At 54.5% G+C, this 12424-nt stretch overlaps 1 protein-coding gene across 2 annotated transcripts in view; it reads right to left on the bottom strand.

Annotated features, from left to right (window-relative positions):
- MRTFA (myocardin related transcription factor A) overlaps nucleotides 1–12424 on the bottom strand; it is a 90729-nt gene that overhangs the window by 8699 nt on the left and 69606 nt on the right. For both annotated transcript variants that reach the window (XM_084879094.1, XM_084879093.1), the window contains exons 3-8: nucleotides 10196–10251; nucleotides 7737–7812; nucleotides 6768–6929; nucleotides 3122–3297; nucleotides 2577–2708; nucleotides 137–390 (exon numbers count right to left, since the gene is read on the bottom strand). In XM_084879094.1, coding sequence (XP_084735220.1) covers nucleotides 137–390; nucleotides 2577–2708; nucleotides 3122–3297; nucleotides 6768–6929; nucleotides 7737–7812; nucleotides 10196–10251 — 856 coding nt within the window. The remainder of the gene's footprint in view (nucleotides 1–136; nucleotides 391–2576; nucleotides 2709–3121; nucleotides 3298–6767; nucleotides 6930–7736; nucleotides 7813–10195; nucleotides 10252–12424) is intronic.

Below are 12424 nucleotides of genomic sequence, written 5' to 3' on the forward strand. Positions count from 1 at the left end.
GGGCCATTTCTGCAGGATCCAGACCAAAGGGTCCTCAAAGGCTGGGGCTCACCTCTCCCCGCCACCAGAGACCTGGCATCTGCCTATCTTGGGGTACCCACAGGTGAGACGGGAAGGAGTGGGAGGGGGCTCCTACTTTGGGGGGGCCGGTAAGATGGTCTGGTAGTTATAGTGCTGCTGCTGCTGCTGGTTGAGGATCTGCAGCTGGAGGAACAGCTGCTGCTGCTGCAGGATCTTGGCGTAGGAGGAGTCCATGGGGGGCGCCCCCTTGTCCTGCTTTTGGTCCGGGGGGATGTACTGGTGATACTTGAGCTTCTTCACCTTTGGCTTCAGCTCCTTGGCTTTCTTGCTGCGCTGCGACTTCTCGCTGGCAGACTTGGGTTGGCTTTGCTGAGGGCACAGGAGACGGGCCGTCAGGGGGCATCTGGGCTTCCGGAGGGAGGCCCAGGTGGGAGGCCGATGGCCGTCCTATTGTAACGGAGTGGCTTCTGAGGCCTCCTGCCCAGTCCCACTCTCCCTCCAGAATCAGTGCCCAGAGTGTCCCAAGGAGGGGCAAGAGCTCACAGGGAGCTGCTCCTGGGCTAGAGGGAAAATCAACCCAAAAATAAAGTCACTGTCACCCCAGCAGAGGGAACCTGACAAGAAAGTAAAACAGCTGGTTTTTGGAGTGTGTGCCTTCCACATCAGGTGCTTCACAAAGACCAGGTCTGCAGACCTGCAAGAATCCTGCCTGGGCAGGAGCCAGCAAGCCCGTGTGAAGATGAGGAAACAGGCCCGTGAAGTCCCCTCCCAGGGTCGCAGTGATCTTGATCACCACGTGAAGCTGGGACTCCAAAAACTCTGTTCCTTCATCAGCTGGGCCTCAAAGACCCCAGCGGGCGCGGCGCACAGAGCCTCCCACCCGAGTGTCCGTGAGGACCCCGCAGACCAGGAAGGGCCAGCAGGTCCTGCCCGGAGGCCTGCGTCCGGGTCAGGAGGGGTAGAGCTGGACAGGGGCAGTCAGCAGGGCGTGCAGGCAAGGCTGTGGAGGGCTAGCCACCTCTGAGTGGAGAGTGCTAGGCAGAAGGGTGCAGATGGCGCGGCATCAGCAGGGGTCTCCACCAGGTGGCAGTGGGAGCCAAGACGAAGGTTTGGGCAGCCGGACTAGAGGAAGAGGGGACAATAGCGCAGGAGGCAGGTGAGCAGTTCAGGGTGGCTTTGAGCTTTGGCACAGTGACACTGGGGGTCCCTGCAAGGGAGTCAGGGAAAGGTTCTGGGTTTGCTACGAGCATGGGAAGAGGAGAAGACGGCGAAGCTGGCAGAGCAACTGGTGCATGAAGATGAGCCTGTGGGAGGATGACCCAGAGCAGGCTCCGAAGGGCGGGGCCGAAAGGGACCACGGATGGAGGCTGAGAGCTGGACCCGGGGCACCCCCCTGAGAGGGAAGAGGAGGAAAAGCCAAGGGAAGAGCAGCCGCAGAGGAAGAGAGAAGAGAGAAGCATGACCCATGGGGGTCAGGGGCAGATGGGGGGCTGGGGGATTAGGAAGCCTTGAGGAGGGCTCACTGGCAGGGCTGGGGGGCTCTCCCCAGAGAAGAGGAAGTGTAGAAAAACACATATACATTCTTTCCAATGTGTGGTGGTCAAAGGAAGGACCAGTCAGATGACGAGAAGCAAGTCTGAAGGAGGAGTTTTGGGGGGAAACCATTGACACCCGTGGCCAAAGAGACGTGCCTGTGATGAGGGAGCAGCCCGGAGCCAGCCAAGGCGCTGGTGCTTCCTCTGGGACTAGGGGCGGCCTCACAGAGACCATGGAAACGGCGGGCCTGCGGCACAGCCACACAGGAGGGCACCAGGAAGCCCCACCGATGACCAGGGAGCGGGGCTCAGCTAAGGGGAGAGGACGCGCACCTGGTCAGTTCCCCGCTGTGAGTGACAGGAGCCGAGGACCAGGATGCCAGAGACGCCCACTGGGCCAGGGGGACTAGAGGATGAGGCCAGACAGGGAAGCAAGCGGGGCCGGGAGGAAGGGAACCTGCCCAGCAGGAGCGCAGACTCTGGTCTCAGAGGCTCTGAGGCGGAGGCTCTGAGGGAGGGAGGACTGGGCAGTGGCTCTTGGTGGCCAGCACAGTGTTCCCCACGCAAGGTCCCCAACAGGTGTCTTGTGGGGTTGACAGTAAACCCAACTCCCCCTGCAGGTATTTCAGGTCAGGCCTTGACGGAGAGCAAGAGCCTACCCCGGCTCTGCCAGCAGAGGGCCCTGGGCCTGCCTGCACTCCTCATGGTGTCGCTTGCAGAACAGGGTTCTTCACTGCCTCTCGAGGCTGTCAGTGACCCAGCTGGAAGGGTGGGCATGTTTCCCCGGGGAGGGCAGGACTACAGGCCTGAAAACTACACGCCTGAAAGCCCAGCCCAGAGCCTGGCACACTGTGCTCCGTAAACGGGGGCTGTGACCATGACAACCAGCATCCCGGAGAACAGGAAGCACTCCCACATTCCTCAGCGCTTTGCTGAGCCCTGAGCCCCTGCAGTTGTCCCCACCCTGGGATGGAGCCTCAGCAGGCTTGGAGGGGATGGGTACGAGCTAGAGAACTGTACCTTAATGAGCGTGGGGGTGGGCTTGGTGGTGGGGACCGTGGTTCCGTTGGTGAGGCTGGGAGGCAGAGGAGGCTGCTCTGGCAGGAAAAGCGTTTCTCGGGACTCTGGGCCCACTGGGAGCTGAGACACAACCTGCGAGAGAAGGGGAGTGAGGACGCCTCCCTTTCTGGCTGCTCCAGAGGGCGGGGCGGTCTCCAGGTGGCAGTGCATCCCTGCCCTGCCCTGCCCTGCCCTGCCCTGCCTGGAGGTGAGTGGCAGCCACTTCCTTGGGCACCATCACTGTCAGGGGGCAAAGAGGACTGGAAAGAGAGAGATGGAGGGTGTGAAAAGATCACAGAACTGATGAGTGGACACGGGGAGGGCCAAGGAGGCTAACAAATTGCGTCCACTGCCGGCACCTCTTCCCTCAAGCAGCCAGCCCTTGAGCTCCCAGGACAACACCCCTCCCTTCCCCGACTCGTCTGGTCCCAGTGAGGGGCCTTGAACTGGGCAGCTCAGCGAGTCGGGGGCCCCGAGGAGCAGGGGAAGTGCTGCGGTCGGCTCACCTGAGAGGGGGATATGGAGGTGGCACTGGGCAGTGGCTCGCTGACTCGGGCTTCCAGGGGTGATGGCACTGAGCCCTGGGACTCCTGGCTGGCAGGCTGCTCAGGGGATAAGGCATCGCTGCTGTCCTCATCGAAAGAAGAGCTGTCTGCCACTTTCGGGTAGTTCACCTGGCCCACTGAAAGCAAAGTCCGAGTCAGCTCCTCTGCCGGCCCCAGGGAGGGGGAGAGGGTCTGCTCACCACCCAGAGGCTGTCCCAGCAAGGTGCCCGCTCCTCAGCCCCCACCCCTCAGCCTCCCCGTCTCCTGGCTCCACGCCCCGGCGAGGCCGACAGGAGAAGGGAGACCAGTGTGCTCATCATCACGACCCCGGAGACAAAGGCTGGGGAGTCCTGCTGAGCCAGCCAAGTGCTCCCTGGAAGGAAAGGCCCGTTCCCCCTCTTGCTTTTCACTCTCCACTGCCGTCAGTCTTCAGTTCTCCACGCGCACCCCCTCACCCCCCAACCCGCAGCCTGCTGCCTCCTTGTCGCAGATCCCCTGCATTTTATTTCCATCCTAAGGCCGCACAAAACTCTCCTCTCTTCCCCGAGGCTTGTGGGCCCCGCAGTGAGGGCTGGGTGTGCGGAGGGGCCTGAGGAGCAGCTCTGCCCTGGGCCGCCTGCACAAGGCCAGGGGATTCCAGGAGCTTCTTGGGAAAGGAACCTGCCTGCACAGCGAAACGGGCCAGGGGAAGTGGCTTCCCATCAGTGACTCCCAGAGGCCCACGGCCAGCAGGGAAACACCCATCCTACGGGCTATTCCCACCCTCCCCGCCCTGGGCCGGCTGAAGCCAGGCCGAGAGGGAGAAACAGGACAGGCAGGTCCTGGCATGGAAATCCCAGGATACAGGCGGAAGGAAAGATAGTAACAGGGCAAGCAGGATATTTCAAAAGACTGATGTCCCCACCACGGCCTCAGCACAGTCAGGGAGAGGTTCTGCACCGCTGGCTGTCCACACAGAGGAAGTGAGGTGGTGGCCACGACGTGGAGGTGAGCTGTCGGCCACAGCTGGGGAAATGTGCCGTGGTGGGAAGACCACAGACAAGGAACAAGAACAAGCCAGTAACTCTCCCCTCCAGGGCCATGACCCGAGCTCTCTCCTCCCTAGGACTGGCAAGGAAGCCCCTGAGTTTGTTCCTCCACCAGCCGACTCTGGAGATGGAGCCGGGAATGCCCAGGCCTGGGCTGGCTCACCCTCCGCCCACCTGTCCCAGCAGACACACACACAGCACACGGAGGGCAGATTGCTGGCCCCCGTGGACTTCCTGCCAATCACACACCTCTCTTCTCCCATGCCTGTATCCCATGAGGGAAGCAGGAAGTGCTGCAGCGGCACCCCCGGGCCCTCCACCCACGGAAGCTGCTGGCCACTGAAGAAGCGAGGCCGGTGCAGGCCCGGGCCCAGCAGCCTGCTCCTCTGCTGTGCCGGCTGTCGGCTGCACACAGGGTGTGGGGGACAGAGACGGGTCCGGGCCATCCCCTTGGAGCACAGTATATGCTCCACTCGAGGGAAAGGACGCTGAGGGGACACTGAGGGAGGCTCAGGGAACTCTGGGAGAGAGGGCCTTGGCATGAGTCTCACATGGCCGGGAGGCAAGGGTGTGTGAGCGAGCAACTGTGACAGATAGAAAGCCCCCTCCCAGCCCCTCTTGCAGGCTCCAGAACTGTCTCAGCTCCCTCTCCTCCCTCCCCTCCCGCCACCCCACTCCTTCCTTAGCCACAGTCTGCTCTCCTCCTCCCAGCCTAAACATCTTTCCTACCCACCACTCCTCACTCTTCCTTCTCCCCTCACCTTGTGAACAAATGGGCTACATTTGCTGTCACCATTTCCTCACCTCCTGCTCATTCCTCAGCCCACACGATCTGCCTTTTGCTGGAAAATGCTTCTTTCTCTCCTCATTGCCAAACTAAACTACTCCCAGGCCTTCATCGAGCCTCACCCCACCAGGCCTCCAGGCCACTGCTCCTACTGGCCCCTCCGCCTGGATGTCCTTCTGTACTCCACTCGACAATGTGATCCAACCTTCGGGTTGACCCCAAATGGGCCAGATCATCCACAGCGTTTCCCCAGCCCTGAGAGAAGCCCATCTTGACAGAGCTCCCTCCGCACCTGACACACAGGCCCTATTCCATGTTGTCCACCTCTGACAGCACTACTAACAGCAGCAGCCCTTCCATGAGTCTCCACAGGACGGAGGACGTCCTGCTCCTTGTCCTGCAATCCACACGGCTCAGCTATGTCACAGGGCGCATGCCTTTCTGCTACCCAATGCTGGCAACTGCTCGGAGCCAGACTCGGAGGTTAATTGTTTATACATCAGTTTATACATCAGACCACATTCTTTGAGAGAAGCATCATCGTTGGTTCATCTCTGCAGGCCTTCATAAGGGGCCTGGAGCATTGCCAACTCTCAGCCAACATTTATCAGTCTTAGCTGGCTGGAGAGTCCAGAACTGACCTTGGCCCAAACCCTGGCCTGTAAACTAGGGGCTGTTGTGGGATCTGGTGAAGATCTGGGTAGGAAACACTGAGATGAGGCAGATGGATGCCAAGGAAAGCCGTGAATAAAAGGGCTCTTGGGGGCCCGAGGTATGCCCACCTCCAGCGCAGTGGCTCCTCCTCCACTGGGCCTCACCGTCTGCGGTGCAGATAAAGCCCAAAAACCAGTCCCCTCTTGGAAGTGACCTTCTCAAGCTTGCTGTGTTACAACTTGCCATGCACTGGGGTCCACCCCTGTGGTTCTCCTCTCATACTCTGCCCAAGGAGGGAGCAGTTGAGTCCCCTCCCCTGAAGGCCCAGCTACCTCCCAAGGGCAGGAGCACACAGCCTTGCCCGGGTTCAGGTTTTGGGTCCACTGTTGCAAAGAAGACACTATCTGTACCAACAATCGCCAGCATCTAAGGGGTTCGTGTCTGACCACCTGACTGGGGCACACGAAGCCCTGCCCGCCTTCCAGCTCCACATCTCGCTCTGCCTCTCTCCCATGCACACACTTTCCTTTTTACTCCCCGCAGCCCAGCCCAGCCCAGCCCCTGACCCCACACCCCACTGCACTGTGAGGGTCGGCTTGGGGGATCCTCTCTGTGAGCCCCCTCTAGCACAGAACTTGTTTCTGCCTATTTTACCTGCCTGTGTCTTCTCCTAGACGTGAGTTCTCTAAGGCCAAGGGGCTTGTGGGGCTATGGTCCTAGCACCTAGCCACTGCTTGGATCAATCAATATTTGAAAAGTGAAATACCTGTGGAAAGTGCCAGGCTCCACAAAGAGATTTCACTAATAGAAAATCAGTGGGAACAGATTTCTAATCTCTGGCATTTCCACATATTTACACTCATCGATCCTGCCCCCCACCTACCCTGTGGGAGGAATCAGCTCCAAGCTTACACACGAAGGTGGACAGGCCTCTGCTATCACCTATGTTGCCCTGGCGCTAATCCCGGTGGCTCCTGGCACTGTCCCAAGCTAACACAACCTGTTTATCAGGCTCTCACACTCTGTGCCCCCGTCCTCAAGTCAAAGCAGGAAGTCGCAGGGCAAAGAAGCCCAGAGCCCGCCCCTCCCGCCCCTCTGCGTCTGCCTGCAATGCACTCAGGGTGCAGGGCCTCCTCACCGATGAGGGCTTCTTTCAGGCTGGACTCCACAGGCAGGATGTTCTTCTCCACCAGCTCCATGGGGCCAGGCCTCTGTGCAATCTTCTCGTTGAGGTCATCAGCCAGCCTGGCTCTCTTCAGCTTCAGCTGCTTGGCCTGGAGAGAAGGCTCAGCCGAGGTCTCTGCCCGTGGGAGAGAATGGAGTGCAGGAGGATGTAGAAATGGACCTGGGTTTGCCCTGGGAACTCCAGAGCAGTCTCCTTCCCTCTGAGGAAGGAGCAGAGACCATCAGAATGCAAAGCGCATCCCAGGCGGAAAGGGTGGCCCAGCTTCAAGTTTCAGGAGGACAGAAGGGGCCCCTACTGTGGGCGAAGTGTGGCCACACCCAACAGTGGCCACCAGGCCAGAGGGTCCTGAGGTGAACAGAGCTGAGAAGAGCACCAGACAGCAAAGTGACCTTCTCAAGCTTGCTGTGTTACAGGGGCAATTCACTTCCTGCTCTGGGCCTCAGAGTCTTCATGAGCAAAATGTGGGGTTCACCTTAGGAAAGTTCTCTTCCAACCCCAAAGGTAGTTCAAAATAAAAAAAGGAGATTCACACTGCTTTCAGCAGCCATTAGCTTCACCAGAAGGTGGGGAGAAGCTGGAGCCAGGGGGAGGGTGTCTAGGGTGACCTTATACATCACAAGTGCTCAAGGAAATGCTGAGCGAATGAATGGATCAATGAATGAAAAAGAGAAAGCAAACGCATTTGAAAAACAGATCTTAGAGGGGAAAAATGGACATCAAGAGATGACCAGCCCCAGGAGAAAGGGTAAGCAGAAGGCGCTGTGCTCCCAGGAATTCCCGGCTGTTTCAGCGTGCTAAGGCTCTGGCTCACCCACTGCCTACAGAACTGAGAGTGACAAGAAAGGGAAGAAGAAATGCGGGTGCTGAGGCGGTGAACACACAGTGAGAACAAGGGTTTAGAAGCATTGCCATTTAACACACCTTCCAAAATGTGCATCCTGACCAACTCCGATCTCTCTGGCCGGGAACGAATCTTGCGCTTCAGATAGTCCTCTGTCTATAGAAAAAACAACAACACCAAGAAGCTCTCAAATCCAGATCACAAGCTTTGTGGCACGAACAGGACCAAAAAGCAGCGGTGGCTGTTGTCACCTCTGCAGTGTCTCCCCCCCCCCCCTCCCCCCCAGCTCAGTGTGGAGACTGCAGGGTGCTGAGGCCCAGGGCAGCCAGGGAGGACATATCCACTTCCAAGTGCACCTGCCAACGGCACCATCCATCAAGAATATTTGTCAGTCTTGGACTAACGATATATATATATTTTTAAATCTATCACTTTCATTGTTATAAAATTAATATAGTTTCATAAAAAAATAGAAAATTACCAAGCAAAATTACAATAAAACATTTTAATCATCCATTGTAGTATTTTGGGATATTTATTTCTAATCATTCTTCCGCATGGAAGACAAGTTTAATTTTGCAGAGCTGTAATCATGCTGCATATAATTTTATACTATCTTGTTTCAAATAATGTGCATGATCTTATAAGCATTTTCCACTCATTTTGAATGACTACCAAATGGAATACTAATTTTGATACATGATGTCAAAGCTCTAATTCCTTAAAGTCCAATGTAATCATTTCCGCATTTCTGAGACTCCAGGCAAATGAAGCCATTTCTTCAACAGTCCTAAGCCACCCCACTGCCTGGCGCTCATGTTATAATGCATATAACGTGACCCCAGATCTGTCTGACTCCAGAACCGGGCTCTTAACCTCTGCACCAGAAATTTTCAAACCATAGGTCCAGACCATTAGTGGTTGAAGATCAGCAGAGAATGGGATAGGGTCAGTACAGTAGGGTAGAACAGAGGAGAATAAAAACAGAAAAAGTATCAGAGCACACTGCACGTAGGAAAGTGGGTAAAGACCTGGTTCTGTCCTGCCTGGACTCTGACTGGGCAGCCTGTGCCAGCCTGGGTTGGTGCTGAGCTCTCTGTGAGATGGTTTAAAGCGGCTTTGGGCTCTGGATCTATCACACCATATGCAGTGGGCAGAAAAACTGCTCTGGCTGCTGTAGAAGATGCTAGAACAGCTGTCGGACATTGCAGGTCTTCACAGCTATCAGAGCAGGCGTATTTTCTCCCATCCAAGTACTAACCAGGCCCGACCCTGCTTAGCTTCCGAGATCAGACGAGATCGGGCGTGTTCAGGGTGGTATGGCCGTAGACTGAGCAGGCGTATTTTCTAAGCCACCTGAAGTTCTGAGCAGTGACCAAGGCCAAGGCAGAATACAGTACTGATTAAGAAAATATCTGGAGTTCACAGACCAAGGTTGAATCCCAGCTTTGCCACTTGCTAGCTGGACACATTACTTAACCTCTCTTAGCTGAAACTATAAAATTAAAATGAAGGTAAGAACACCTAATTCATAAGAACTGATGTGAGCATAAACAAGAAAACGATATAATTTTACATGAAAAGTACTCAATAAGATAACAGCTGCTCTAATTAGCTCATATTTACTCCCTGCCTGCTTGAGAAGCGTCAGGAAGTGGTGCCAAGCCTTACAAATGGGTTGGGGCACAGGCAATGCCGGTCCTGATCCCCACCCCATATTCTCTAGTGCTCCCAGCTCTACAACAGTGCAGTTTCTGGCTGCTTTGGTTCCCAGTACCCATGACCTCATTCTTCTCATTCTAAGAATTAATCATGATTTTCTTTAGAACATTAAAAAAGTAATTTTAAAGAGCAGGCAGGAGGGAAGTCTTGGAGGTAACCATTTCCGTCTCTGAAAGAGCTGTGAGTCTTGGGGTACCTCAGTCTGTGACCCTCCTTTGGGGAGGTTCTCTTCCTTTGTCTTTTGCGTGAAAGACCAAAGTGAAGGGGTGCGGGTGCGAGGGGGAAGCGTGTTTTGGCGACTTCCCCATCTCCGCCCACACTGGGCAGCAGAATATCCCCCGAGGCCCCTGACGGAACTGAAAGCAGGGGAATAGGCAGCAAGCCAGGTGCAGCGCGGACCGGCTCAGAGGGGCCCAGCTTCAGCTTCCACAGCCTCTAGCGGATACTGGCTGCGGATACTGTATCTCCAGCGGATACGCCCTGGAGAGCGTGGGCAGTGCAGCCACTGACATGGAGGGCTGCCGATGCTGTTCTCACATCCACAAAAGGCTGTGGTGGTTATAAACGGGAAAAGACTAGTGGTCTCCAAAACGACAGGAGAAAGGCTCAGTGAGCACTACATACTCTTAAAGGTGGTAAAGAAGAAAATCATTCTGATCGCGCTCTGAATCATCACGCTAGGAGATGGCGGGTGGAGAGGAAGCAGAAAGGGCAGAGCTTGCTCATTAGAACTGTGAGGACTGGAAGGAACATGAGCGGCAATGCCATGGGTTCTGAAGATGCTCTTCGAGGTGCTCAAGAAGAAGGCATGCCTTACCCTGGCCCGCTCCAAACTCCTTCTCTGTTCGTGAAACGCAGCTGGACTTTTCAAAGCTGTTGGGAGAGGAATTATAAAAGAATTACTTTATTAGGGAAGCATCATGTCTACTGCTACAACTTACCATGGAGAAGGCATCTTGGATTCAAGTTAATTTTAGTAGTACTATTTTTTTAAATAAATATATTTTATTGAGTTTTTACAGAGGAAGAGAGAAGGATAGAGAGCTAGAAATATTGATGAGAGGGAAACATCAATCAGCTGCCTCTTGCACACCCCCTATTGGGGATGTGCCCACAAGCAAGGTACATGCCCTTGACCGGAATCAAACCTGGGACCCTTCTGTCCACGGGCCGACGCTCTATCCACCGAGCCAAACCGGTTTCGGCATTAGTAGTACTATTAACACCAGTTGAAATGAAGAAGAAAAATAGCACACAAGTAAATGTACACCTTTATGGTTCAGCTGTCCCATTAAAATAATTTTGGTTACTTTATTCCTAATAGGAGTCATCACTGGCCTAAGCTTAAGCTCTATAAAGTGCACCCATCAAATATAACTGAAAAATATCCTGGACCCATTAGCTGGACTGTTAGCTGCACAATCCTCACTGATGGGTCAACCTTCACACCCAGCGCCTGGGCCTCACCTTCCTCTCGGGGAGACGGGGACTCAGAAGGGTCAGCGCTGCATGTCGGGTCCACCTGACTTCTACCTCATGAGGAACCTCAAAGGACCAAACTGAATGGGCTGTTAAACAACAGAGACATGTCTGCTTGGTGCCATTTCCTTCTTCATTTCAGCTGATATTAATAGTGCTGCTAAAATTAAACTTGAATTTCATCTCTAAGGACTAAAGGAACTTCACAGTGGTTGTATGTCTGACCCTGGTGCACACACACAACCAGCAACTGACAAGAAGGGCTCTCTGCAGCCCCTGTCAAGGGATCTGCTCTATTCTGGAGCCACCACCACCACCGGGACCACAGCTCTCCACTCAGCAAACAACACTGAGGGTGGGGAGACCCAAACAGGACCCTCTACAAATTCGGCACCATGAAGAGAATTTTGTCAAAAACCAGGCTATGCCGAAGCTGGTTTAGCTCAGTGGTAGAGCGTCGGTCTGCAGACTGAAGGGTCCCAGGTTCGATTCCGGTCAAGGGCATGTACATTGGTTGCAGGCACATCCCCGGTAGGGGGTATGCAAGAGGCAGCTGGTTGATGTTTCTCTCTCATCGACGATTCTAGCTCTCTATCTCTCTCCCTTCCTCTCTGCAAAAAATCAATAAAATATATTTAAAAAAAAAACAAAAAAAAAAAACAGACTATAGTGACAAATGACGAGTGGGGACACCCTGAGGACAAGAGGGGAAAAGGCCTGACTCACTTCATGGAGGGAACACGAGCAATAAGAACATTTTACAAGACAGTGGTCGGTTTCACGCTGCTGCTCTGGAGTTTCAGAACAGCTGCTACACTGTGTGAGGAGATAACTTTTGCCCGGCTGCTGGCTGCGGTAGGAGTGCAGAGTAGGGAGACGCTAAAAGTAGCCAGAGCGTAGATATGCCCCTATCCTGCCTGGGCCTTTGCACTTCCTCCCTCCATCCTAACCCTGGGTCTCAGCAACAGCAGTTCCAGAACAAAGCTCCAATGTACCAGAAGTACTTATTAAAATAATAATAATAAATAAATAATAATAATAAATAAATAATAATAATAATTAAATCTTAGCATTAACACACACACACACACACACACACACACACACACACACACACCTCTATTTCAAAAGGCAAGTTGGGAGACCACCCCATCTTTTAACAGCAGGGGGAGCTAGAGATTTAACAAATGATCTGGCAGGAAAATACAGCACAGGCTGGAGCCCCAACAAACCAGGCTACCCAGCTCTGCTCTGGGAGTTCCTGGCATCTCAGTGGGTAAGTCGACAGCCCTTGTGCCTGTTTCTACTGCGTTAGACTGACTCAACTGCAAAATCCATCTTCAAAGGCCCTGATATGCAGGAATCTGTACTTGGCATGATGGGCCAGCAGGGAAGGCAGCCTTACGCTCTCCAGGAGAGCTTATCATATGGGTAAGACAAAAAGCAGAAGGAATCCAAGAGAAAACTCAGTGTTTGGTCTGCTCCGCCCCACCCCGCCCCATCCACCCCACCCCACCCCGCCCCAGCTTTCTTTCTGCCTCATTTGTCCTCACAGCACTCCTCAGGG

The sequence above is a fragment of the Pipistrellus hanaki genome (genome assembly GCF_964339955.1).
Source record: "Pipistrellus hanaki genome assembly, chromosome: 3".
In the NCBI taxonomy this organism is placed as follows: Eukaryota; Metazoa; Chordata; class Mammalia; order Chiroptera; family Vespertilionidae; genus Pipistrellus; species Pipistrellus hanaki.